This window comes from Spermophilus citellus, assembly GCF_964194105.1.
Source record: "Spermophilus citellus genome assembly, chromosome: 3".
Taxonomy (NCBI): domain Eukaryota; kingdom Metazoa; phylum Chordata; class Mammalia; order Rodentia; family Sciuridae; genus Spermophilus; species Spermophilus citellus.
In genome coordinates, this window is record NC_138184.1 from 224,150,810 (window position 1) to 224,178,774 (window position 27,965).

Genomic DNA, 27,965 nt, shown 5'->3' on the forward strand with positions numbered 1-27,965 from the left:
ACACTGGTCGTGTATTCATATAAGTTATGTCTGATTCATTCTACTGTCTTTCCTATTCCCACCCGCCTTTCCTTCCCTTCTTTCCCTTTTGTCTAACCCAAAAACTTCTATTCTTTCTTTCCCACCTTATTATATATTAGCACTTACATATCAGAGAGAACATTCAGACTTTGGTTTGGGGGGTTGGCTTATTTTTCTTAGCATGATAGTCTCCAGTTCCATCCATTAACCAGAAAATGCCATAATTTCATTCTTCTTTATGGCTGAGTAATGTTCCATTGTGTATATATACCACATTTTCTTTATCCATTTATTTGTTGAAGGGTACCTAGGTTAGTTTTATAGATTAGCTATTGTGCATTGAGTTCCTATAAACATTGATGTGGCTGCATCACCGTAGTATGCTGATTTTAAATTCTTTGGGTATAAACTGAGTAGTGGGATAACTGGGTCAAACGGTGGTTCCATTCCAAGGTTTCTAAGGAATCTCCAGACTGCTTTCCAGAGTGGTTGCACCGATTTGCAGTCCCACCAGCAATGTATGAGTATACCTTTTCCCCATATCCTTGCCAACATTTGTTGTTACTTGTATTCTTGATAATTGTCATTCTGACTAGAGTAAGTTGAAATCTCAGTGTAGTTTTAATCTGCATTTCTCTAATTGCTAAGATGCTGAACATTTTTCATATGTTTTTTGACCATTTGTATTTCTTCTGTGAAGTGCCTGTTCATGCACCTCAGGTAAAGCATTAATATCCAAGATATTAAAAAAAAAAACCTCAAAAACCACCAAAATAATAATAATAATAATCCAATCAATAAATAGACAAAGGAGCTTGGGAGAGTTTAAAGGGCCAGTTCTGACTTGCAGTCCTTAAGGGGATTTCCAGCAAGACCTGGAATTGCTGAGAGCTTCTCTCCCCTTCCTGTGTCCTCAGGTCATCTCAGGGCTTTTCCCTGTGGTCACCCCCCATTGAGCTAGTGGGGACAAAGCAGGCACCAGACTTCCTTCTGTCACCTGGCCTCGATGACCATGCAGCCACATTTCTGCCACATTTTCTTGGTTCAAGCAAATCTCCAGCCACCCAGATTCTAGGAGCAGAGTACTAGATTCTACCTCTTGAAAAGGCAGGATCAAGGCTCTGGGAATGCTGACGCAGGAGCACCCCGATGTGGATGGGCACCGGTGGGCAGAGGACTCGGAACAGGAAGGTAAATGAAAAGCCAATTGCTGTCTGTCCTGGAGCTGGGACACCCTACCCAAGGCCCTTGGACTTCAGGACTCCAGGTCCTCAGGCCTTTGCACTTTGGAGCAGTGGGAAGTTGGGAAGGCAGAGCAGGGATTCTGGTGTGTTTTCAGCCTTCTGGAAACATTCGAGTCTGTAGATGATGGGTGCCGTGAATCCATAAGTACTGATAAACGCCTCCCTAAAATGATTGTCGGAGAATGCAATTAAAAATATAATAGGATAAAGTGATTTTTATTCCTCTCCCTCAAAGCCAAATGATATCAAAAGGAAGGAAATAGATGACAAAAAATAAGTTAATCTTCAATGAAACATGGACATAGCCATTGCTACAAACCACAAGTTAGGAAGGTGCGTGCCAATTGTTTTGGAATTTGGATCAGAACAAGAAAGGAGGCAGTGAAATCATGTTTTCCTAACTTTTCTTGAAGCTCAGCAATTCCTTTACATCTACTTCAATTTCTTCCTTCTATTACTTTCTTATGATATTGCAGTGGTACCCCCTCCTCCACAGAAAATCTTAACTAAGCTTCTCCAGAAATCCTCACCATAATTGATTTTAGAACTATCAGCAAAAGAGTCTCTCTGCAAAAGAGTTCAATGTAATTAAACTTCCTATTTTCCTGCTGTTCTATTTTACTTGGCCACTGGCCTGGAAGAGATCCACACTCTAGGTGCTGGACGCCCCTTTACTAGTTTTTCACAAACATTTATCCAGTATAGTAGATTGTAGAAGTGTGTTTGCAAATGAAAAATGTGATTAAAAAAAAAAGACAAATCCTCTAACAAGGGCCTCTGGCCTTCAGCTGGAGCTTGTCTAGATTTCTAGGATTAGAGAAGTTACTAACTGGGCTCCATGGTAACAGCTGGCAGGGGGAGGAAAAAATGAAGAAGAAGCTCTCCCCTTCTCAGGTGCTGTTCTTGAAAGGTAACTTGCCCAGAACAGTGAGAGAAAAAGCTGCTTTTATGTGAACTTCTGAGCCCCTCCCCTTACATGCTGGGTATAAAGTTCTGAAACCACCTGAACTGGGGTTCAGGGGATTAACTGATTATTACAAAAGCTGTACCCTCTGAGCCTGGCTGCACCCAAATAAAACTGTTTCCTGATCTCTTTGGTGGGTGTCATGCCTCATCTTTCCCCATAACAATATATGACTTTATTTCTTTCTAGAACAGAAGCATGGGAGATTGAAAGTAAGGAACACATATGTCTTTTAAAAATCAATCAATCTATTTTTTGAATAGAATTTGTTAAAATTAATATGCTTTTTACATCAGAGAATTAAATTATCTGACCCCCCAAAAAATTATTATCTTTTCTTTTGAAGCAAATATTTTTCTCATACTGTTGCTTTTGGATAAAATATTAAGATGCTGGCAAAACCCGTGTGACACTCTGTACAGAAAAAGAGGTTTGGAGTTGAATCTCAGAAATTTAGAGGAAGGGAGAGATATTAGAGTCTACCTCCAGTCTGCCCATGGTACAGAAGAGGAGCAGGCCAACTTAGCATCCGCCCAGAATACTTACCAAATCCACAAAGATTGCACTAATATTTCTTTTAAATAAGAAAAAAACAAAATGAACTTTGGGATCAAAGAAACTATTTAATGCATATTATTAATATATTGCTTTTTCTACTGACAAGGTAGTAAATACAACTTTTCATAATTTATTATGGAGGAAAAGGACCATAAAGGCAAATGTGTCTAGGACCACGAAGTCCAAATGTGGCCCTGCTGAGGACTCCCAGGCCTGAGAGTGTGCCTGTGGTGGAGGCAGAAGAACCTAGACCCAGACCTCTACCTCCTGTTCTGCCGTGCTCTCTACCCTGCCAGCCTCCACTGGCCAGGGCACTCCCCCACCTCGCCCACACCTGCCTGTCCTTACCGGCCTTACCTCCAGACACGGTTAGGGTGCCTTCTCTAGGTAGGTCGGCCCCAGCCTCTCACGTTATTCACCACGAGGCTCCTCTGTCCCAGCTCAGCTGATCCTCTCACGGTCCATGTCCACTGCTGCCATTCCCAGCCCAGGCCTCATTCCTGCTCCACTCTCCACCCGAACCAGCCTTCCCATTTCCTCTGTCTGCTCACAAGTAACCTCATCTCTCAGGGGCTTTGTCTGGATGCCACCTGTTCCAAGCTATCTCTAAACGTGTCCAGCCCTGAGTGATCCATCTAGTATTGATTAACATTTAATAGTGAGTTACCTCATCTTGCTCATATTCAGCTTATATATCTTAGTTTTCTCTCTCCTTGAGGGTCCTTGAGGGCAGAAGCTCTATTATTCTGGGTTCTCCAGAAAAGCAGAATCAATAGGAACCAACAGGACATATAGATAAAGATATAGAGATATCTTGATTGATGATGATTGGTTGATTGATTGTTCTATCAATCCGTCTGGGATTTTATTGTGGGGAGTGACTCATGAATCATGGATGTCAAGAGGTCCCATAATCTATTATCTGTAGGCTGGAAAAATGGGAAGGCTGGCAGTGTCATTAGCTCCGAGCCTGCAGGCTGGAGAACTAGGGGAGCTAATGGTGTAACTTCCAGTTTGAGGTCAGGGGCCTGAGAACGAGGACAGGTGGAAGTGGGAGGTCCCAGGACATGAGAAGAAAGGTGTCCCAGTTCACCCAGACAGAGAATTCACCCTCTCTCCATCTTTTTGTTTTATCTGGGTCCCCTCTGCATTGAATGGTGCTCACCCACATTGGTGAGGGTGGATTTTCTTGCTCTATCTTCTAGAAACACCTTCACAGACACACACAAAATTAATGTTTTGCCAGTTATCTGAATACCCCTTAGCCCAGTCAAAGAGACACATAAAATTAATCATCATAGAAGCTGGTCTTCACATTCCCTGAGCATATGATCTGCACTCAGTAAACACCCAGTTGATTGGCAGAAGTCTCTGACTGCTCCCCCTACAGTAATAGGGGCAAGTACTACCTTTCTGGGTGCCTGAAATAAGGTTAACCGTCCTTCCTCTGTCTTACATTTACACCCTCTGTGATGACCATCACACCGACTGTAAATTCCTTGTAGGCAGGGGACTAACATTCTCTTACCCCCATCACCCTAATCCTCAGCACAGTGCCTGGTACAAACGAGGAGCTTGGTAAATATTTGATGGATGAGCATATCCTAGAATCAACCCTTAAATTGAATTTCTTATTCTGGAGGTATCTGTTTTTAATGTGAGTTCACCATCCCTGGGGTGAGAAATAGGAAAAAAGAAAACAAGAAACCAACTTGAAAGCAAAATGAAATCAGTGCCAATTTATTTCCATAGGATTTTTAGTTGACCTTCCCTGTAACATTAAATGCTTTCCCCACAGCATTAAATTCACAACTAAACTATAACTAGCTGTCTAAACTAGACAAGGATCCCACTTGAATATAATCCATTTTATTTCAGTTTGTGTCTTTGAAAAATGAAATACTGCAAAGATTTTTCCCAACTTCTTATTGTATGCTATTTTTAAAACATTTCTTGAATTAAAAAAAAATACACAGTAATGGGATAACTCCAAATGTGTGACATTCATCAAATGTTAAAGTCGGAATTTAATGTATCCTATAATTAAGACTCTTCTAAAATTGTTCCCGATACTTGAAGACCATGATTGTTTCTCCATTTTTATGGTGTCCAACATACCTGAAAAATCACTAGTATTTCCTGAGCAACTGAACCACAACAAAGAACAATGGAGAGAAAAAGGGGCTATTTAAGCATTCAGAGCACGTGCTCTCACAAATGCATCCTCCTGACCTGCAGAATGTTAGTGAGAGTTTAGAAATGGCTACAAAAAGAATATTCCACTCATCATTTGACCTGTCAGATCTAATCAGTTTTATTTTAATCACTACACCAAATCACTATTGGCTTTGCAAACACTAATTACAAACACATGCATAAATGGCACTTTAAAAGATCTTTTAGAAGAACATCCCATTTGCACATATATATAAGATTTATTTTCTCTGGTGCTGATCAGTTTCAGGATCAACTAACTGCTGATCCCAAGAGCAATTGTAAATGAAATTCCCTAAAAAATTTTTGATTATCAAGAAACTGCAAGAGAAACTACCTTAAAAGTACAGTTCAAACATTTCATCTCTTAATCCCAAATGAAATAAATCAACCATCAATTAGTCTTTTCTAGTTTCTTGGGTGGCCATGAGTGGATCAGGTCACTGCACTGGGCTTAGGATGACCTTGAGTGGGGTCTGGGTCCAGGAACTCAATGAATCCCTAGGGTAGGGCAGGGATGGGAAGGGGAGGTTGCAGGAGACCATAGTGGAGGGTGGTCCGGTTCAGCAAAGTGACTGGCTGGCTTACAGCTAGCATCAGGAAAGTTCAGCAGTAACAGAAGCACCTGGCACATTCTTAAGCATTATTAAGTGTTATTAAGTAGCTCATGTACTTTCAAAGAATGCAATGAACAAGACACTTTACCGGACCCATTTTACTAACATGAAATTGAGGTGTAGAGAAATTAAGTAGCTTGTGCACAGGTGTTATAGCACAGACAATCTTGCTGTAACACCTGTGCCCTGAACCACTGAGCTGTGGTTCTCCCCGAAGGAGATGAGCTTCCCTTTCTGGCAGGAGGCAGAGGTCACCCTGGAAACAGGAGAGCCACAACCTTCAGAGACACTGACAGACGTCTTTCTAGAAAATCTAGAACTTGCATCAAGGGAGATTTTAGGGAGCAGCCCCTAGAGCAGAGACCCCCTCAATCTAGGCACTACTCACTCCTTGACTGCATGTTCCTAAAAGGAAAAAATCCTTAAACATGAGTCTCCAATACCTTTATTTATATGTATAGTTGTAAATTGTGTGAATGTACTATGGCTGAAATGTGCATCATAAAATTATGCACAAAGGGAAAAAGCATTCTTTTACACCAAAAACTTACCATAAATTCACTTCAAGTAACATTCACTTGTACTTGCATTGAAAGTGTATATACACGTGTGTGTGTGTGTGTGTGTGTGTGTAAAACAATATAGGTTTAGTAGTATTTTAAAGTTTATCTGAATGTCTTGATCTAGAACCCAGTTTTCCTAGAATTATTCCCTAGTTCTCTTAGATTATTTATCTAGATATGGATGATCACATGAAAAAATGCAAAGTGAAACCCTTGATGGATGGTAGAATCCTGAAACTATATACAAAAACAGAAAATAAAGAATCTTTAGAAAAGCCCACAGCAGTGACCCAAGATAAAGGTCACTCAGCAAGAAAAATTATCTCTAGAATAATTCTTTTAAATGCCAGAAACAGAGCCAAAGTGTTGATCCATTCTTTGGACCATTTTTTTGTAGTAACACAGCAGTCAACATATAAAATGGAGCATCTGAATTCAGACAGACTAAGCTGCTGCCTGTGACAGAGCCTGACTCATTCAGGGATGGAGATAGATATAGATATAGATATAGATATAGATATAGATATAGATATAGATATAGATGTAGATATAGATAGATATAGATATAGATTCTGATTATAACAATAATACATACCTAAAGAAAGAAAAATTAAATTAAGGGAAAGCATTTCAGCAATCCCAAAGGGCTTGGAGCCCTCTGACAGCGCCTCCTATTCCATGAGCTGGTTTTGGTGACATGGTTAAAGCAAGATGCTTCTGGAAAGCAAATCTCTGGGAAAGGGGAGCTGCTCAGCAAAGCAGCTGACACAGCCAACCACCAAAGCTCATTTCAAGCCACGGTCTCCATCAGCCGTATCTCAGAGGTTCCCTAAAGTAGAGCGTAGATCTTCAAGTTCCTTTGCGTGCTCCTCACCCGAGTTCTCCTTGAAGCTTGGAAGGGCTGGGAGGTTATTAACCTCTGGGACCTGAACCCACATCTCCTTTCCCTGCACAGTTCCCAACCTGGAGAAAACAGTATTCAGGGGACAGTATCAAGTTGGCTGAGAAGTTGATAGTGGTCAGGTTCCAAAGGGATTGGTCCAAATCTCTAGCCACCAAGTGTGTTTGCTATTCCGAGGTTCCTGCCCTTAAGCAGAGGGCTGTTCTCGTCCTCTTAAAGATTCAGGTTGGAGTGGGCAGCTCACAGTAATTTGTCTTTAAGGTAAAAAGACTGGCAACAGGGCATGACCCAGGAAATAAAAACCCATGAAGTGTTTTATAAAGGATGAAGGTGATTGTGAGTACTTGACCCAAGAGATCTTCAACTCAAGTATCTAATATAGATTATTAATTGCCTTCCATGCTGTAAAGTGACTCCTTCTCTAGGTGCTTTGCTGAAATTTTTTCCTGATGACTGAGATAAGTAAATGTCTACCACTGCTCCTCTAAAATCTCCCACCCTGAAATAACTGCTTTCCTGCTACACAGCTTTAAGGATTCTCACCATAAATGTCCTCCATAAACAGCAGCATACCATAATAAGTTTCCAAGGTCATTTTGTTCTTACTTCTAGATACCCTTGGCCACCTTTTCAGATATGTCCTTTCTGGGGTGGTCATCTTTTCAGATGTGTCCTTATTAGGCAAGTGAACTTTTATGAGGGCATTTCAGCCCCAACCAAAGCTTAGCAGACAATGAAAGCTCGGTAGGGTATCATCCATGTTCAAGGTGCAGAATGTTTCAAAATTCCTCTTCCATAGGACCCACAGCCCTCTGTTTGTGGAGGAGAATGTTACATACAGAAAAGAAAACAGAGTGATTTGGGAAGAAGGGCAATCTCTCTTCCTGAGCCAGGGGCCTCCATATTAGATGTCAGATCAAAGCTTTGAAATATCCAGGCTCCCAGACTGTGGCTTTGAACAATCGGCCTGGGTGCTGGAAATGGCAGAGGCTGGGGAGAATCGTTTCCTTTAAGAAGTCACAGCTTTGACTAGCACAGCTCCTCCCTGCCCTGACCTCTCTCTGGCCACTGCACATTGCTTTCACAGTTGCCTTTGTGTTCAAGGATGGTTCAGAGAGCAATCCCTTGGGAAAACCAAGTTTGGCACATCACTAAGCAACAGATGCTTCCTGGGAAACCATTTGAAGGTGTTGCAGAAAGAGTATGCGAGCATATATGCATGTGTATACACGATTTCTGGGGAAAATGTACACCGAGTATGCACACATGCTTTCTGAAAATCACACATTTTCCCAAAGACCCATTCTGAGGTTAATCTTATGTGGAAAGAGTTATAGGTTCATACTGAAAGGCTCTTGCGAACATTTTTTACTTATTTTATAAAAGAATGAATTTATTACATGCAAAAATGAATTTGTCTGCCTTTTTCCAAAGATGTGATACAAAAAATAGGGGCCTGTTTGAAAAACCTACAAAGGAGGGGAAAAAAATCTCCTAATACAGGGAAAAAATATTGAAGTAAAATTTTAGTTGTCAGTTCTGTAATTGAAGCTGTCTGCTCACTTGAAAATGTTGTTTTCATTGAAGTAGAAGGAAAGGGGGATTTGGCAAATGTCTCATGAAGTTAATTTCCCTAGACAAATTACACACATCATACATGAAGATTACAAGAAGGGTCTCGCTGTGCTGAGGGCTGAAAGAGTCCAATTTTCAAGGCCGTGTGCCCTGATACAATTAAGGGGTGGCCTCAGTTCATTATTTTCTTTTTTTTTTCCTTTTCTTCTTCTTTCATTTTTACGTCTTTTCCCCTTCCACCAAAGGCAAAGTATAATAACTTCAATGAAAACCTCATTTTCAGGAACTCTGGATAATTCATAATCCTGAACTTATTTTCCCAAATGTGCTGATAGCCAATTCTATCTTGATTTCTTTGAGATGAATCTTGGATTTTTGCCCAATATTTTATCTTTTTTGAAGAAACTACCCTCAAAAATTATAGATAATGATAAAAATGTATCACCAAGATGTATTGGATTTTCTTTCTGGGAAAGGAGAGAGGGGCAAGAACTCTGAAAAATATGACCACGCTAAATTGGTCCACACTACCATTAATCAGTGCTCATTCACTGGAGAAGTATACATTAAGTGACTAATATGTGCCAGGAGTTGTGTTGGACTCCGGAGATTGAAGCTCCAGAGTAGACAAGATATTCTTTGTCCTCAAGGAACCTGTGGCCTTCAACAGATGTAAACTAACAATCGTAGTTCAGTGTAAGAAAGTCTTTGGAAGTATGATAGTTTGAATCTATTACCTAGAAGAATGAATGTTTAAATCTAGTTGTCAGATAAACAAGTGGTGACCACTGAAAAACAAAGCCAGGAGGGTCATTGCCAAGCCAGAAAGGAAACCCAGAGCAGAGAGAACGGGCTTCTAGCCCTGGAGGAACCCAGTGTCCTTGGGTCTGTCCATCCTTGAACTCTGTACGGCATCATACATACCCTTCAGTGAACATCTTTTTTTTTTCCAAGAGACATAATAAAGACCCACCTTCTAAGAGTCCAAAAACCTTGTGGGGCCTCTGATGACTTTACTGGAAAATAATTAAATTCTTGAAATGCATGAAATACAATATAATTAACTTCTAATATCCCCTCTATTTTTCCTCATTCGAGAAACTCCAGACAATTTCTTTAAATCATGCAAACATCAATCCTGTCCACATAAGTCCATTTCCCAGTTGATGACTCAATGCCCAGCTGTGACAGTCTGTCCACATTAAAGCTGCCCATGTAGTATGTCAAGTCCTCTAAAGATGGCAGACGGTTTGAAGACAGATTGTGTTGATTGAAGGATAGGTTAGCACTGCGTTAGACCATCTCAGAGAATATCAAGTCTCAATTAATATAATTACTAAGCCTCGGTGTTCTCATCCATAAAATAGGAATGATGGTGTTACTGAGTGGGGGTTTCCTGGGTTTTGTGTTTTTGAAGGAAAGATTTCAGACAAGACACAGAAAGAGTGCACTGTGTGAGCAAAGAGATTTATTAACCAAAAAGAAAGAGTAAGCTCCCGGGTCAAGAGAGTGGGTCTTATTGAGCACCAGGGACCCCAGACTTCAGCAGGGAGATGCAGAGCAGTTAGAATAAGCAAGCAGAACAGGCCCATTTAACAAAACAAAGTTCACCCCAGAGAACATGGAGCAGGCCATCCCAAGAGAGAGGGCGGCCCTGGGATTTGGATGCAGTCTGCTTTGACCTCCAGATCTGGTCTGAGTTGAGTTCCTTCCCTGTCCATAGGTCATATGATGACAAATGAAAGTGACAGGTGGGTTACATCACTCTAGGCAAAGGGTGCTCGAATTGTCCCAGCATTCCCTCAAAAGCCCACAGGGAAGTGAGAACCACAGTGCTCGTGAGAACACAGCGGTGGGGTGGTTTGCTAAAGCTTACACACACCCAGGAGACCTGCAGGGACCGGTGTGACCAAGTGGCTGTGCTATCTCCAGTTAGAACCCGGTTCTAAACACACCTGGGCATAGCCCTCCTGTCACCTGGTATTGGGGCCCCTCCCCTTGCCCCCCCCTTCCTGGCCTTCTCTCCTCTATCTAACAACAGCATGTACCTCTAAGTGTTTCCATTAAGAACTAAGTTAAACAAGGTAACATGAAAAGTGCTCCCTGAGACGACCCAGGGGGAACTGGACAGCACTTCCTTTCCTCACTGTGTGTTGATGTGTGTCCAGCTCCAATGCCAGCATCCTCACTGAAGCAACCAACACTCAGGGTTCCCGCCCACACTGCCCCCGAGCTATACCAGTGGATAAAGCATGGTGCCTGCCCTCAAGAACCTTCATGGTTGAGAATTCTGTTTGACTCAGGCAGATCAGCTGAGCAAGCAAAGTATTGAAATGTTCAGTGTGGAGGGCAGAAGAAACAACCTGCTACTTACCCACACAGTGGAGGGGGCAACAGGCTCACATCATGCAATTCACTCAATAAGCAAGGAGTGAAGCAAATAATGCAGTTCCTAAAGCAGCAACTTCCTAGCAAACCCTGAAGTCAACAAAGCAGAAGTAAATGAGACAGACACATGGGATCCAGCACTCGACTGGCTAGAGCTGTTCAAGTAACTGACCAGCCACCGTGTGGACATGCTCCAACTCAGCCGACACTCAAGAGCAAAAGCAGTGGAAATTAAGAACCTTTGTCAAGCGGCAAGTCCTTTAATTCTGTCCAATGTACTATTCTAAATGCATCTCTAACATTTCCATGAAAAAACTGCTCTTTTAATTAATGATGATGTGTAACTTGATGGAATGACATTTCTCTCAAGAGGCTCCCTTTGCAAACGGAACAAAACTAAAACTTTCCAACTACTAAAGGTCAATGTGGGACAACTAGTTCCCGCTCACACTGCCCCCGAGCTATACCAGTGGATAAAGCATGGTACCTGCCCCCAAGAACCTTCATGGTTGAGAATTCTGTTTGGCTCAGGCAGATCAGCTGAGCAAATATTGCTATTTTTAAAAATTTGAATTTCATTCAACTCAATTCAGCAAATGTTTATTGAGTGTCTACTGGAGGCTGGGGGCTGGCTGAGATTACAAGACAGGGCTCTTTCCCCTCAGAAGCCAGGCACATAAGTAGGGTGTTCAAGGCCCTGTCCCGCCTTCTTGGCCAGCAGCTCTGCCTGCTGCCCACCACCACATTCCACCCGTAGCCATGATTCTCAGCCTTGGCTGCACCTCAGGTTCACCTGAGGAAAGGTCAAGGCCCGCCATTGGCAGGACCCTCCCCAGACCCTCTGAACCAGAATTCTGAGAGTTTGGCCCAGTTGGGCTTCTTGCAGCCACGGTGGAGAAGCTCAGGCTGTAATTCCTGAGACCTCGCCATCCCACTCCTGAGCGCCTCTGTGCCTGCCATTCTGGGCTCTGAGTGCCCTTGTCCAGTCTGCCTACTAGAAACTATTCATCTGTTGATACCAACTCCAACGTCACTGTCTTAGTGGTGCAACCCAGGCTTCCTGCAGCCCACCCACGGAGAGCATGGAGCCTGCTCCCCTCCGCTCTTCAGTCCTGCACACTCCTTTACTGTGGATCACAGCTTAGTGTGATGCTGGCTTTGCGCATCCCCCAGGCAAATGTGAACTCTTTCGGGGAACAGTCCACACCACATTTACCTCTGTATTCAGCAGGGGCCCAGCTGGAGAAGGACACCAAGTGTTTACTGAATTAAACAGAAACTGGTGGTACTTGTTGGTGTGGTTACAGAGCGGCTCTTCCCACCACGTGGGGCACTGAGGGAAGGAGATGGAGCCTGTAGAGAATGAAGGGTGCTAGGAGAAGGCGGGAGGCAGGCGAGGGGTGGGAAGGAAGCAGAAGTGCATGCTGGGGAGCTCCCCTGTGGCTGCACCTCAGGCAGAGCGCAGGGAGAAGGGGAGGCAGGCTGAGAAGGAGGGAGAAGGGCCTAAGTCATTCTGGAAGGCATAGGAAGCAGAGGCCGGAGAGCTGCTACAGATTTGCCTCTGGTGGAAACTGTAACTTGGTCTCTGAATGGTGTTCTAACCCACTGAACATGAGAATTCATCATGTTCCCTCACTCCAGCTCCGTCTTCTCCCCTCCTTTACAAACTCATTCCTCCTTTCCCACCTGGACAAGGTAATCCTTCCCCAGGCTCAGGCCTGAGCCTCCCTCCCCCGCTGCGTGTGGTAGTAAGGACTGTCTGTGACTATTTTAAACTGCCCTTTTCTGGCCCAGACCTCTTTGCCTCTGAGGTCTCCTTTCCCCTCCTTTCAAAGGCACCTCAACTGTTACCTGTTCTAAGCTAAACTCCAGATACCGGCCATCAACTCCTGATCCCCAGCCCCGCCAGGACCACCCCTGTGTTGCAGGACATGGGTTGTCACCACCGTGCATCCAGAAACCCAGGGTTGTCCTCAGCATTCATTCTTTGCTTCACCTCCCCACAGCTTAGCGGTCAGCAGGTCTGTTCACCTTGCCCATCTCTCCAACTGCCAGTCCAAAGCAGCATTGGTTTCCCCTGCCCACGGCAGCAGCCCCTTCCTCCATCTGCTGCGTTCCCTGTTCTTTCCCTCCCATCCCTTCCCCAAACTGCAGCCAGAGCCGTCTTTTAAAACTGAACATCAGTTTACATTATTTGCACTTAAAACCCTTCAAGAGGTACCCAGTGCTCTCCATATTGAAACCTTTCTCTGGGTCACTTCCTACCAATCTCTGAAATTTTAGCCATCTTGGTCTTCTCTGCCTTGGTCCTCCATAGCCCTCCATCCTTGGGACTTTCACACACATGCTCTCCTCCTCCCCTCCCGGTCCCTCTCCTCTCTCCTCCTCTCCCTTCCCCTCCCCTTCCTTCTGTCCCCTCCCCTCCCATCCCCTCCCCTCTCTTCTCCTCTCCCTGGAATACTTTCCCCACCCCAGACCCAGTTAAATCTCACTCACCTTCAGTTATTAACTTCCATGTAATCTACTCCCTGCTAAGCCCCCTGGCTTATAGAAAGCACTTGGTAAATATTTGAAAGAATAAATGAAAAACACTGGGCAGTGGCAGGCTTTGGTCAGAAGGATAGTGTCTTTAAGATGGGAAGGATTTAGAGCCCACAACTATTAAAGGATTGGCCCAACCAGAGTCGTGTAGCCAGGGCTGACACCCACATTTTTGATACCTGCCCCCACATGGACCACATCACTCCTGAGGGGCATCTCAGGCGAGGCTGGCTACAGCGGAGGCCTCATGTCCTTTGCTGTCCTCTGTGCACTCCAGTGATGCTTATCAGTGCGGCTTTAGGAGCATGGCCCTAGAAATCCCAGATGCACACTCTTCCTGTTTGAAACCCTCCTAAAGACGTTCAGTTCTGCTCTCAAACTCCAATGAACATGGTCTCCGGGCTCCTGCATAGCCAAGCCTCAGCTCACTGATGTGTTTAAAGTAACATTCTTTGCACTTGGTTCTCATGGGCAGCACACTCCACCCAGGCTTGACTAGAGAGACTGTCGGTGGTATTTTCCTCCATTGGAAGGATTCACTTAAAGCCTATTTTATGGAAAGCAACCTGGAAATGACCAGGCCTTTAGAGAGAGTGGTGGGAATTGGTCACATCAGATACATATCCTCCTGGGAACGCAGAATTAGTAGAGGTAAACATTGACGGTAGTCCAAAATAATCGAAGAAAACACCAAACAAACAGAATTTTAAGAATTCAGGAGGGACATTGTGTAGTACACTTGAGGAGAAAAAGCAGATTTTATTAATGTAAAGCCAGGAGAAAAAAAAATGGTTGTGTTTCAGGACAGCAGGGCCTTCAGAGAACTACCAGAAACACATTTAGACGGTGCTGAGCTTCACAGATCCTCCTGGAGGAAAGCAACTCTTAACACAGAATCATGATGCTCCCCAAGGTCAGTGTCCAAGGTCTTCAAGAGCAGAACTCCATAAAATTCACTGACGTCTTTTACTAGATGACTAATTTAAAAAGCAGTTAATGAGAGTGATCATCCTGAGCAATGGAATTCAGCCATGGAAGAGCTTCATGACCCTGAGGCCGTGTGCAGGCCTGGCTTCCCTGGTGAGGTCCCGCTTCCCAGGAGGAACACACAGATTTTAGCAGAAGCTATTCAGAGCTTCCAGAGTGCGGGACAGTTGGGATGAGGTGGAAAAGGGCTTTGGGAGGAAGGAAGGAATAAGCACATAGTGAAGTTCTGTTGGTAGCAGAAAGTAAACTGAAGGAAACCCACCACGGTGGCAGCCCAGCTGGTTGGCTGGGTGGTGGGTGTGGATAGAAGAGCATATGCTGGACGAGCCTGCGCATCCGGGAGGCATCTCTCATCCACTCCCTATCTATGAGGTCACGTTGGCAGCTTGAAATCAATTGAGGTGGTGAGTGGTATTTACACCACGGGAATTGGCAATAGGCAAAAAGTACTGACGGGATCCTCTCCCTCCCGCAGAGCCAATCACTCAACATTTACCACACACTTCAGGATCTGTTAGATGAGATTCTGGTGGGAACAGTTCTCTGAAGTTCCTGTATTAAAAATAAACCTTCTGTTGTTGCTTCTCTGTTTTAATTGCTAATACACAGTGGCATTCTTCAATTATCTTTTATTACACATCCGAAGTGGCCCAGCATTCGTGGGCTCTCCTGGCAAACCCACCCTCGTTTAATACATTGTATCCACAGGGAAATATTTCCAAGTTGCAAGTTATTGACTTTAAAATGAACTTTTGGAGAAGAGCCCATTTATAATTTGAGGATTTTCCATTCTGGGTCCTCAGGGAAGTTGGAGAACAAAAGAACCACATCAACTTCTGATACTATATAGGTTACAAAATATATCCTAAGTAAAAAGGCAAACAGAATAGAATTATTTAGCTTGAGGAAGAGAAAGAGGAGAAGCAATTTAATTATGGGGATGAGTGCTAGCTGTTTTGTTTTGTTCGTTTTTTGTGTTTTGGGAGTTTTTGCAGTTGTTCCCGTGAGCCTCAGGGATTTGGTTAGATACGGGCATGAATATCTGTATGGGATTATTCTTGGATGAATGACTTGTGGGTTTTATTTCAAACATTTGCAAACTTCCTTTCCTCCATCAGGGATAATTCCATATGACCTGTGTTAAATGCCATCAAATAGTTAAAACAAGGTCACTTGAAGGGTACTGTCTTAGGATCCTAAGTCTACAAATGATGTAATGCATCTCAACATTCTGAGAAATGTGATGTAATTCAACAAATCTCTCATAACATGCCTTACAATACTTACATACAAAATTTACCAAAAAATGAATATTATGAAACTTAGACTATCTTATTAGCATAGAAACCTTAAATCAAGCATTCTAACCCAGTGATTTTCTATGATTTAATGAGGGAGCTGATGTTATTTGGAGCCGGTTAAATTAGTATTATTTGAGTTATTCATTCAGAAGGGATGGAGATGTTACATGCTAAAGGAGAATGCAGTAATCTGATTTGGCATTTCCTTAAAACGATCTGAAACAATGAAATGACAGCTGTAAATCTGCCACTTGGAAGCTTAAACGATCCCCATCACTCCTGGGCCTTAGCTTAGCAGTTGGTTTATGATGCGGTTTCAGAATAACACATTTAAGCTTGGTGTGTCCCTTCCTCCAAAACTGACATAAATCCATGACGCTTTTTAATGATGACTCTAAAATACACCAAAAGTATTCTCTGAGGCATGTTTTTGGATTGTTTATCTAAAATCTTTAGGTTCCTGAATTTCCCCTTCATGATCTGCCTTGGAACGGCTGTCTCCAGTTTAGCTGATAAATGCACACTATCACCCGGGCACACAGCTCAGCTACCTGCTCCATCGGGTCGCCCTCCTGCCTTATCCTCCCAGGAGTATCAGCTGGGAGCCTGTTTAAAATGCTGATGCCAAGGTCCCTGAGCCAGGACCTCTGTGCTCACCTCTGGGACCCAGCCTGGGGACCAGCATTTTAATAGCCTTCCATGCAGGCCATCTGTGACTTATGGGTTCTGCTCACTCTCTGGCTGCAGCTCTCGCTCTGGGGAGAACCTGGCAGGGGGAAGCTGAGGTTCTCCAAGGGAACACTATGCACCTGCAACTTTAGGGCCTCGGAGGCTTTTCCTGCTCGATTGCCTCTGTTGCCCAGAGCTCCCTCCCCAGGCACTCAGCCTTGAACTTCAAGTACCTGGTGGGTTTGTTTTTCCTGCCCAGATTTCCTGACTGACTGCCTGCCTCTGATTTGTTTGAATCCTCTGGGCTCCCTTCCTCCTCCTCTTCTAAGCCCCAGGTCAGCCTCTTCTTTCCCACATGCCTGAGCCTGTTCTCAGAGGAGGCCCCCACATTTTCTGGTAGACTCTCTCCATGCTGAAGTGACTACACGTAGTTCCAGAGGCCTGTCCTAGGAATGCACATCTATCCCAGAGACTCTGAATTACAAAGACAAGAATCACCTGTGTCACATTCACTGTACCCCAAAAACCAAACTAAAATGGGGTGGGAGCCTCCACGGACTGTTCTAAAAGGGGCCGTGGGTGTAGTCCAGTGGCGCGATGCCTCAGCCTGCAGGCTGGCTCTCCGCCAAATGTCTTTGCACATTTCTCAGCTGCATGCCTCACTGTGTTCCAGGGTCCCCCTGTGTATACCTGGTCCTGGGAATACCCCACTGAATTTGAATAGCCTGTTTCTCTAAATCCTCCTCGGGATCGGGAGCATCTTAAGTGCAAGGGTTGTAACTTCAGCACCCAGAATTGTGCCCAGTACATAGTCGGTACTCGAGAGATGTTTCTGAAAGAACAGAAAGCCAACTCAGGCCATGAGGGTTCTCGTCCCATGTCTGCCACAGCGGCACAGTAACACTCGGCACACTGTGCTCAGATGGTTGACCTGTCTCCTCCAACACGGGCCATGCTGTGAGAGGAAAGGCTTCTCATAGACCAGCGTCATTTTTGTTTCTCTTCACATCCCAACAAGCCCTGCAGCAACTGGCATGGGTGAAGTATTGGTTCAATCTTGTGTTTCCCAAAAAAAAATTTACTTTGGGATTTTGAGCAACACAGTTCTTTATTGTGAAACACAGTCCCAACATTAAGGGACAGCCTACTGTCCTTACCCCTGCCTGCTAAAAGCCATTAGTACCCCTCCAATGGGATACCTATCTGATAATGTCCTCCTCTGGTCATCATACTGTGGAGCAGTGTTTGTAAAATATATTCTGCATCGTGTCAATGCTGCGGCGTGTTGGGTGTTGTGAGATCAATAGGTTCCCTGGGCAGTGAGGTTTGAGAAATGCTTTGGAAAGGCATATGAAGAGGGTCATGAAACTAACTTTGAAGACCACAGGAATCTTCACAGGGTGACTCAGCCAGTCAGTGAACATGGGTGAGCAAAGTATGGGCAACCTGCACAAGGGGCCTGTCTGCCAGGAAGTGATTAAAAACCAATTAGCACTGATTAGGCTATCAGAAAAGCATCATGCAGGAAGGGTGAGTGACCTTCCTTCTTGTTTCTTAATGATGATAATAATAGATACTATTTATTTAGAGCCAATTACTCTCCACTTCACAGATGAAATACTGAGGCCTGCAGAAGTTGGTTAAGTGACTTCCCCTAAGCCACACAGCTAAGTGACCCCAGAGCCGAATCTGAATCCAATTCTCTCTAATTTTATCTTTTGTGAATGGAAGCCCTACTATACACAAAGCCCCCTCCCTGGGTCTTAGGGTTTATGTTGGGCCTTTCTATGTGAATAACCAAATCAAACCCAATCTCGAAGAGAATGCACAAGTGGGCTCCTTAAACAGGGCTTTATGCTATAATTCTGCCTTTATTTTTCAGCCTGTCTCCTTAAACTAAAAATCAGTTGTTTGGTTCTGAGCAGCGTACATGACATTTTTTTTCTAGTATGATTTCAGTTTCTTAATTTTTATTACAGTTTTTAATCTTGTAGATTTCCATACTCTGTTACATGCTCTGTTTGTTGAGTGGTTTGTTTTTGATAGGCTATTTGTGTTGATGAAATAGCAGACATCTGCCTAGTTTACTCAGTCTGACACCTAGGGCCAGTGTGACCCTCAGTGACCTTAGAGGACATCGTGAAGTCAACAGTCTACCCAAGTTGAACACCTTGGCTGGGTTGGTGCCAACCCTGCCCTCATTTTTCAATTTCACCTTTCCTTTTCAACAGATGTTGGTGCGTTTTTTGAAGAGGGGATGTGGCTTCGGTACAACTTCCAGGCACCTGCAGTCAGTTCCAAAGACTCAGGCAGTAGAGCAGAGAACTCTCTGGACCAGCAGCACTCGGGCCCAGACCTGGCTCAGGAGCAGATCCATTTCAGCTTCAGCACCACCAGGGCACCCTGCATCCTCCTCTACGTCAGTTCTCTCACCACGGACTTCTTGGCAGTTCTCGTCAAACCCACCGGTAAGGACAAGGATAGCTAGCCTTCCGCCATCCCACAGTGGGCAGACAGAATGTTCTAGAAGGAGTCTGGATGGTTCTGTCTTGTTCTTTATTCCCCGTAGGACATTAAGAGAGTTGCCTAACTTCTTCAAACCTCGTTCTCTGTCTGAAAGTCAAGAAATACCTCATTGGTTGAGTGCTTTGTGTTTTAGTAGTAACGTTGATGAGGTGTATCGATGCCTTTCAAGAACCATATTAGATGAATAAGAGGGTTTCACAAGTATAGTGATCATTTTTTGCTCCCATTAAATAAATACCTTTGCCACTGTGTTAAATAGACATGAGCTTTGAAGTAGTAAAATTAATTTTGTATAAATCAATGAACTATCCTGATTTATGATATTGTATAGAAAGTTAGAGACATTTTCATCCCTAAATTCCCTCAGAATTTTACTTTTATAAAATACACCCCTGGAATAAAGGTTGCTGAAAGCAGGGGTGTGTTATTACTTGTAATGCCCAGGTGCCATCTTGATCACCCCATGCTCTGAACCAGGCAGGATCCTGGTTATAATGCGCAAACAGGCTTTGGCCCCCCCCATTGTGCCCTCTGAGAGGAGTCTGGCCAGTCCTGAACTGGGATCCATCTCCTCTCTGAAACATCAGTTTGCATATGGTTAAAGTTTCAAGATCACTTTTTTAGGAATAAACACGTTTGGTGTGTGAAGGAAGAGCTCTGTGCCGCTCACTCATACAGAGACCGTGTGAGCTCCAGCTGTGAAGTGCCCCCATCATCCATCTCTCCTTGCTGTCCAACAAGCACCCCAGTGTTGGGGCATCTTAAAGATCAAGATCTTCTCCCATGGGAGCCAAAAATTATTATTAACCCAACTCAGCTAGGGTTTTAAGAAATAGCAAAATTTAAACTCCTTCTGTAGGCAAGGCTCTGTTGATAAAACGAATGTGAGAAAATGCATATTACCTAGAATTTTTCCTTTCAGAAATCATTCCTAAAGAGATAAGACCAAAATCACACAGGATTCATGAAACCTGAGGATGTTCATCACGGAGCTGTTTATAAACAGAAGGATTAGAAAGACCCTAGGATTTTGTTCTAGTAAAAGAGTGAAAAAGACAGGCATCAATTTACAGAATAATAGGTATTCATTAAAAATAATTTTTAATGCAGAGCAACTAATGACATAGGGAAATTTTGTGTCACATAATGGTAAACAAACAAAAAAAAATAGAGGTACAGCCTTGAATCTACAATCAGCTTAGCTCTGTAAAACAAATTTAAAAATAGCAATAATGTGAGCTAGGTCTTTGACTGGATTGTGGGTGATTCGTTTCTCCTGAGTAATATTCTTCTGTCCATGTCAGATGCTCACACTGGGCAAGTATTGCTTTTCTAGTCAGAAAAGAAAAAAAGAATAGCAAGTGAAATCAGAAAGTAAGAGTGCAGGAGAGAACACGTACATCCCCTGTTTTCTAGGAGATCACTGGTTTATTTCCTCTGGATCAGGAAAAAATGGATTTTTAATCCATTCTCCACCCAGATGAGCCTCCAAGTGGGCAGATAGCCCTTGGGCGGCTTCTCCTCCCGCGGGAGGAGGGCTCTCACCTTGAGATGGTCAGAATTTGGTGAGCATGCGCTGTAGATGCTGTGTCGTCCACTCCTCCACATCTGCCACACCAAAATTTGGTCCCAGTTAAATTTCAGTGACACCTTCCCACAGCCATGGCAGCGTTGCATGCACGTGTTCCCCTGGGTGGGGGCATTCGTTGGCAGGTGGGTGGGGGGTGCTTTGAGTAATCAGTTCCTTAGCGGTGGCCACCACCTGACAACGCTCACTCCATCCCCAACACCCTCCTAAGTGTTTCAGGGGCGCTGATTCCCAGGAGCCACACAGCTCCAGGAGGGAGATCCTCTTATGCCTTTCTACAGATGGCAAAGCTAGTGTGCAGAGAGGTTCAAGGACTGGCCAGCTCATCTGCTGAGGGCAGGGCTGGGGTTTCTGGGTGCAGGTGTCTGATTCCAGGCCCAGACCCCTCCGGTCCCTCTGGACAGTCAGTGCATTTGGTGGAAAAAATCAGGCCATTTCTTTCCAATTGTTGCCAGGCCATCCTCAAACTGCTGGTGAAAAGTCAACCTTTTTGCATTCCAAATACTGCATTTTTAAATTTCTGGAGGGAAAAAAAAAATCAATAAGGTCTATGTATGACATAATATAAGAGGGAGGGGGGACTAACAAACTAGAAAGTCTTGGCTAAAATTCCTGCTGTCCTTCGGACTTCGTGAACTGAAAGGTCTTGTTGCTGTTCCCCAGAGCCATCCTCTCTGGAGCCTCCTTGTTTTGACAGCCACCACCACCTCGCAGATGCTTGAGCTCCATCTGCGAATGCTCGGTACAGTGCCCTATGAAGTATTCAAATTTGGCCCAGCTGTGGATCAGCTGTGTTTGTAGGTCCTCACCAGGGACTTCGGCCACCCTGCCTCCCATGGATCTGCTGAGTGGGGAGGGTAGCATCACCTACCACCCCATTACCCAGGGTAGGAGAGCACGTCCCGTTGGGAAGCTCTGGCCCATCTCTCTGCTTCCAGTTGCTTCTGGATTGAAACTGGATCTAAATTGCATCAGCCTTTCCCAGCACACCTGGAAAAGTCCTCCTTCATATGGACATCGTTTCCTGGAGATAGTGTATACTGTCCCCATTAAACACTTAACAGAGCCCCCGCATGGAAAGCAAGGGAGATCCCTAACTCAAAGCCTTGCAGGCAGCACCTCCAGCCTCATAGGGAAGAGCCTGGACTGTCTGGATTGGAATTCTGCATCTGCCTTTTGCCAGTTGGCCTGGATGATCAGTAAGCAACCCCATGCCTCAGTTTCCTGATTGTAACATAGTGTCTCCCTTATTGAATTATTTTGAAAAGTAAATGAGTACCCAGGTCTTAAGCACTACATGGTATATACATGCAGTGGCCCACGGGTGAGACTGAGTGATTATTCTCACCAGAATCCACTGAGTCCATCCATATTTTGCCACCTATTCAGCAGCCCCTGCCCTTCGATTTCAAGAAGCACATACTCCAGTCGTCCGCGGTCCTCTGTCCTGGCCTCATGCCCGCGATGCTCCCAGACCCACACACCCTCCGCCTGGCTCTTCAGTCCACACCTGTCTTTCATCTGAGGCCCACATCAAGGCTCACCTCCTCACAATGACTTCTCCTGACTTCAAACTCCAATTACGCTTATTTTCAATGTCATTTGTTTGGCACTTAATGTACTGTATTGTTATCTGTCTCTGTTATAAATACGGCCTGTCTTCCCCGGAGATGAAAAGCTCCCAGCACTACATCTCCTGCCGACAATAGGTGCCCTGTAAGTGTTTGCTGATGATAATGATGAAGACCAGGAGAGAATAAATCTGTTAAGTACATTATTTGCTGCAGCCCAATAAAAGAGCAGTCCCTTATAACGGCTTTAATTCACCTGGGAGATGAACATGATACAGAAGAAGTGAAGTACCCCTCATTTGAATAATATTTTACTTTAATGGGTAAATATTAACATCCTCCCGACCATCATTTAGTGATCCTCTTCTGCTATTATTTAAAAGGAATAAATATATCATTTAAATTTTATTTTTCAAGAATATTCCGCTGTTGTTTATAGATATTCATTCTATATAAATTTAAAGTTCCAACTCATCTTTTTTGTCAAAGCAAATAATTTCTGTTACTATTAAGTGAAGCATTTATAGGAATTTTAAATCATATCTTCAAAACCCAACAAAGCCAGAAAAAAGAGGGAAAAAAATAATGAAAACAACTCAATACTGATTTTTTTTTTCCTGCCCAGTACTAGGGATTGATCGAGGCCTCACATGCTAGGCAAGCGCTCTACCACTGAGCTACATCTCTGGTCCTTTTTATTATTTTATTTTTGAGACTGGGTCTCACTAAGTTGCCCAGGCTGGCCTCAAACTTACAATCCTCCTACCTCCATTTCCCAAGAAACTGGGATTATAGGTGTGTACCCCCACACCCAGCTGATTTTAATGGAATGAGAGAAAATAAAAGGACCACTGAAAGTCAGGAGGCATATGGACCAGGTTCTGCGTAATCACTTGGTCCTCTCACACTCACATCCAGAGCCTTCTTTTACTTACTTTGGACCCCTAGATCCATGCATAGTGCCTGTCTGCATTAGAAGTGGACTCCACACTGTAACCAGACTGACAGCTCACTTTCAGGCCTGCAGAAAAACTGTGCTTTGTACAGCATTAAATAAACGCATTCTGCAGAAATGAATAAATGAAGGGTGAACCAGTGCAGCCATGTATTTGAAGAAACCCGCCGTCATCACATGATGTCCAGGAGTAAAAGCTTAAGACAACCAACTTGTTTGCTCTGCGGGTTGCCAAATACCTGCTAATTATCTCCTTCACTTGCAAACAATGATGCTTTTAATGTTATTTGGGTAAAGGGGAAAAAAATCAGGAAAATGCTGAGAAAGGAAAGGAGCCAGCAGAAAGAGGGAGCAGCACCTTCTAAGGCCCTGAGGTAGGAAGAGACTGGAATTTTCTAGGGAATAAAATTCCAAGGCAGCTTGGTATTCAAAGCAAGAGGGAGAGTGGCATGATTTGAAAATAAATGAGCAAGCAAATCAGACAGGGCATGAGGAGCTGGATTAAGAATGTACATCTTTATCCTAAGAGCAACTGGAAGACTTTGAAGGGCTTTAAATGAACCCATGAAATACTTATGCATTTTTGAAAAGACTTCTCTGTGCTTTGCATGAAAACATTGGGAAAGAAGATCCATTCATAAATTGATTCAACATATACTTATAAAGTACCTACCGTGGATCAGGCACGGAAAAACTGTGCTTTGTACAGCACTAAATAAATGCATTCTGCAGAAATGAATAAATGAAAGGTGAATCGGTGCAGCCATGTATTTGAAGAATACTGGGCATAATGAAATAAAGAATATAAAAAGAATTCTTGCTTTCATGGAGTTTACCTTTGAAAAGAAGATGGATAAGCAAATTAATTAATCTTTAGTGTGTTGTATGGTAAGAACTGTTGTGGGGGAAATATAAGGCAGAAAGGGGGGGGGACTGGCTAAGGAAAAGGAGTGGGTAACTTCCACTTCCACAGAAGTCATCACCGAGAAGATGACATAAGAGCAAATATCTGAAGGAGTGAGAAGTCAGCCATGCTGATATTGGGTGGCGAGCATCCTAGACAGACTCAAGGGCAAAGGTCCCAAGGTAGCATTTGCTAGGCTTCTAGGGAGTCAGCCAGGAGGACATTGTGAACTGGAGAGGCCTGAGCAAGGAGGAGAGAAATCAGAAATCAGGTCAGAGATGGTGGAGGAGGCTTCAATGGGCGCTGGTAAGTCACCACAAGGACTTGGATTTCTACTCTGAGTGAGATGGAAGCCATTGGAGGATTCTGAGCAGAGGGTCACCCTGACCACCAGGGGGAAAGGGTGTATGAGGGGCAAAGGCCAGATTGGATGGGGGAAGTTGGAGTAAAAGCAGAAGCAAGAGGGGAGCAAGATGCATGGTACAAAGATCAAGCCAGGATTTGCTGAAAGATCAGACACATGATGTAGGAAAAGGGGGTCTGGATGCACAAGGTGGCCATCCATGAAAATGCACAACTGCGACGGGGCACTTCTGGGAATGGATCCGTCTTACTTTGTGGGTGCTATGTTTGAGGTGCCAACAAGACATCGGGGCCAAAATAATGAGAAGACAGTCTGGGCTCAGCAAGAGGGACCTCAATGGAGCCAGAAGATATGTGTGACCGGAGGCTTTGGTAAATAGAGATGGTGCTGGACACAGAGAGCCCACATCTGCTGGAAAGGAGCAATGTGGAAGAGAAGGGGCGAATTTGATATCTAAGAGAAGAAAGTCAGCCATGCTTGGCAGAAATGCTACAAGCAAAGAAATCCAAGATAAGATGCTAACGTAAAACTCAGAAATAGCAAAGGTTTATCGAATTTCATTCAGAAAGCAAAAACACCAAGTGCAGTTAATTCTTGATCACCCTAACAAATGTTCCCTTCAACTCCGGGAACATGGTGCTACATTTTAAATGGCTTGTGTAATGCTTGAAGCCTCAAAAAGGGAAGGGCAGCATTTTAGAAAGCACTGCATTTATTTACGTGTGTACATGTGCAGTCCAATGTCTGGAAGGAGAGACTGACAAGGTGCAGTCGGCATCGCTCCACGGTGGGGTCGTGGGTGATGGCATTCTTTTCTCCTTTTTGTTTACTTTCTTCGTGTTGATTATCATGTTTTGTTTTGTAATTTAAAAATCAAAGTCTCAGCCAGGTGCAGTGGCGCACACCTGTAATCCCAGAGGCTGGGGTAGCTGGGGCAGGAGGATGACAAGCTCAAAGCCAGCTTCAGCAATTTAGCAAGGCCCTAAGCAACTTGGCAAGACCCTGTCTTGAAATTTAAAAATGACCAAAGGGCTTGGGCTGGGGCTCAGTGGTTAAGCACCCGGGGGTTCAATCCCTGGTACCAAAAAAAAAAAAAAAGAAAATCAGATTGTGAGTTTTGTGCCTCTAGAAAGAAATGAAAGAGGCAACTGCAAACCCAGTAGGTGCTTCCAGTTGGTCAAAGCCTCGCTGCACTGCCGACTCCATTTTTAAGCGCTCAGATGTCAAATGCTACTAACAGCATGAAAATTCCAATTTGGGTAAAAATGATATAAACAAATTGATATATTTTAAGATCATAAATAAGAAATAAAATCCATGCTTGCTATGCAGATTAGCTAAAAGCAGGATCTAGGATGTCATATTAACCTTTTCGAAGATCACTTGTCATTGTTGAGAAGAAGCAAAGAGAAAAACAGAAATGAGTTGGGGGCCAATTGAAATATCATGGAGGGAACTTGGGGGACCTGAGGTGCCAACAAGGGTGGGACGCCCATCCTTTCCTTTAATTTGCATTTGGTTAATCTCTAACCTAGAAGAAAATTCATTATTTTGCTTTCTTGGCAGCAATGAGGCCACCCAAAATCCCATGTATTTATCTTTTGTAAATTATGTTTGTTATTAATATTGGATGCTTGAGATTCTCTTACATGCAGAATGTCACACTTCACTGGTGGTATGACACCTTCCCTGCACACTGTGTTTATCTTTTGTTTCACATAGTATTTTGGGGGGCCTGCAGGCATCTCCACAGTCCTATGTTGTACATGTTCTTCATTTCCAGCTTGGAGCATTTATACTACTTGCTGCATCAACTTTGTGATAATGGTCAATGAGGTTCATCGTGGGCAGGTTGTTAATACCTGTGAGCCTGGTGCTGTCAACCCTTGTGGATCAGCAGCCATCTGAGTAGACAATCCAGGTTCAACACTGGAATGGTGTCAATAGGCATCAAAGGAAGGAGCAGAATTTAACTGGAGTCTAAGTTGCAGGAGTGGGGAAAGGGATATTGAAATGAAACAGAGAGCAAAAAAGTTACCACATTTCTTTCCTTCTTTTTAAATAGGAAATTTGCAGATTCGGTACAACCTGGGAGGCACCAGAGAGCCGTACAATATTGATGTAGACCACAGGAACATGGCCAACGGACAACCCCACAGTGTCAACATCACCCGTCATGAGAAGACCATAATTCTCAAGGTACTTACATATGTTCATGTAAATTATATACATGATAATAATATAATGTGTCTCTAGCGCCTGTAATACTTGGCTGTTGGCTTTCTTTTGGGGGGTCAGGGAGGTAGAAGAAACAGTTTATCATACTTTTTATTACAAATGGTTTAAGTAAAAAGATATACTGTCATCCCCTGGTATTCAGGGGGCATTAGTTCCCCTCCCCCATAGATACCAAAATCTGAGAATGCTCAAATCCTTTATATAAAATGGCAGAGTATTGATCAGGTGCCAGGGGTATCTGACTTGGGAGGCTGAGAAAGAGGGATCACAAGTTCAAGGCCAGCCTCACCTGCTTAGCAAAACCCTCAACCACTTAGCAAGACCCTTCCTCAAAATACAAAATTAAAAGGACTTCAGGTAGCTCAATGGTACAATGCCCCTGGAGTCAATCCCTAGTACCAAAATAAAATTAAAATGGCACAGTATATGTAAAGAACCTATACACATCCTCCTATGTACTTTAAGTCACACCCAGTGACTTATAATACCTCCTACAATGTAAGTTCTCTGTAAATAGTTGTTGTAGTACGTTGTTAAGGAATTAATGTAAAGAAAAAAAATACCCCAAAAAATGAATGACATGTTCAGTACAGTTGCAATTTTATTTTTAAATATTTTTGATCTGCTGTTGGTTGAATCCGAGACCACAAAACCCCTGGATATAAAGATCTGACTGTAATTCTTACCAGAAAGGCACTGGCAAAGTGGATGGTAGCACATATGTTTAGGGAGAAGTGGACTAAAGGTCCCGTCTGTATACTCTGTGGCTTTCCGGCTGTCAGCCCTCTCTCTCACCTTGGTGCCGATCAGGCTGCGGTTCCGCTCTACCACATCATCTCCTGGCCACACTTTCACCTGCCTGGGCTTATCATGTTTCCAGCAAAAGGTTATTTGGTCTATCTGACCTACTTCTTTCACAACTAACATAATATAAATAACTATTTTTTCTCTGTGGAGGTTTTGCCTTTAGAATCCTCAAAACACAGTCTCCCCCGAACCTCAGAGTCGGGCTATCGGCTTTCGGCACAAAGGGACAGTTGGATTGTGACACACTCTGTTGCCCCCACCCTCACCACCAATTTTCACAATGAAAAGCCCGCCTGGGAGACAGCGTGGATCATCCCCTGGGGAGGTCTCCCTGGGAACAGAGCCAAGAGACCAAGGATGGGAGCTGTCTCTCGGCATTCTCTAGGAGGAGTTCAAAATAGATACCTGTCAGGACAGAACAGCAGCGGGGGGCTGCTTTGTCAGTGGAGTGGAGTGTCATTTGGCAGTG

The 27,965-nt window shown here is 43.8% G+C and overlaps 1 protein-coding gene across 1 annotated transcript in view; it reads left to right on the forward strand.

Moving 5' to 3' along the window:
* The window catches only part of CNTNAP2 (contactin associated protein 2), a 1,934,648-nt gene that overhangs the window by 1,765,137 nt on the left and 141,546 nt on the right, over positions 1-27,965 (forward strand). Inside the window, exons 19-20 of the mRNA XM_081283562.1 lie at positions 18,775-19,011; positions 26,517-26,650. Of these exons, the coding sequence (XP_081139688.1) occupies positions 18,775-19,011; positions 26,517-26,650 (371 nt within the window). The remainder of the gene's footprint in view (positions 1-18,774; positions 19,012-26,516; positions 26,651-27,965) is intronic.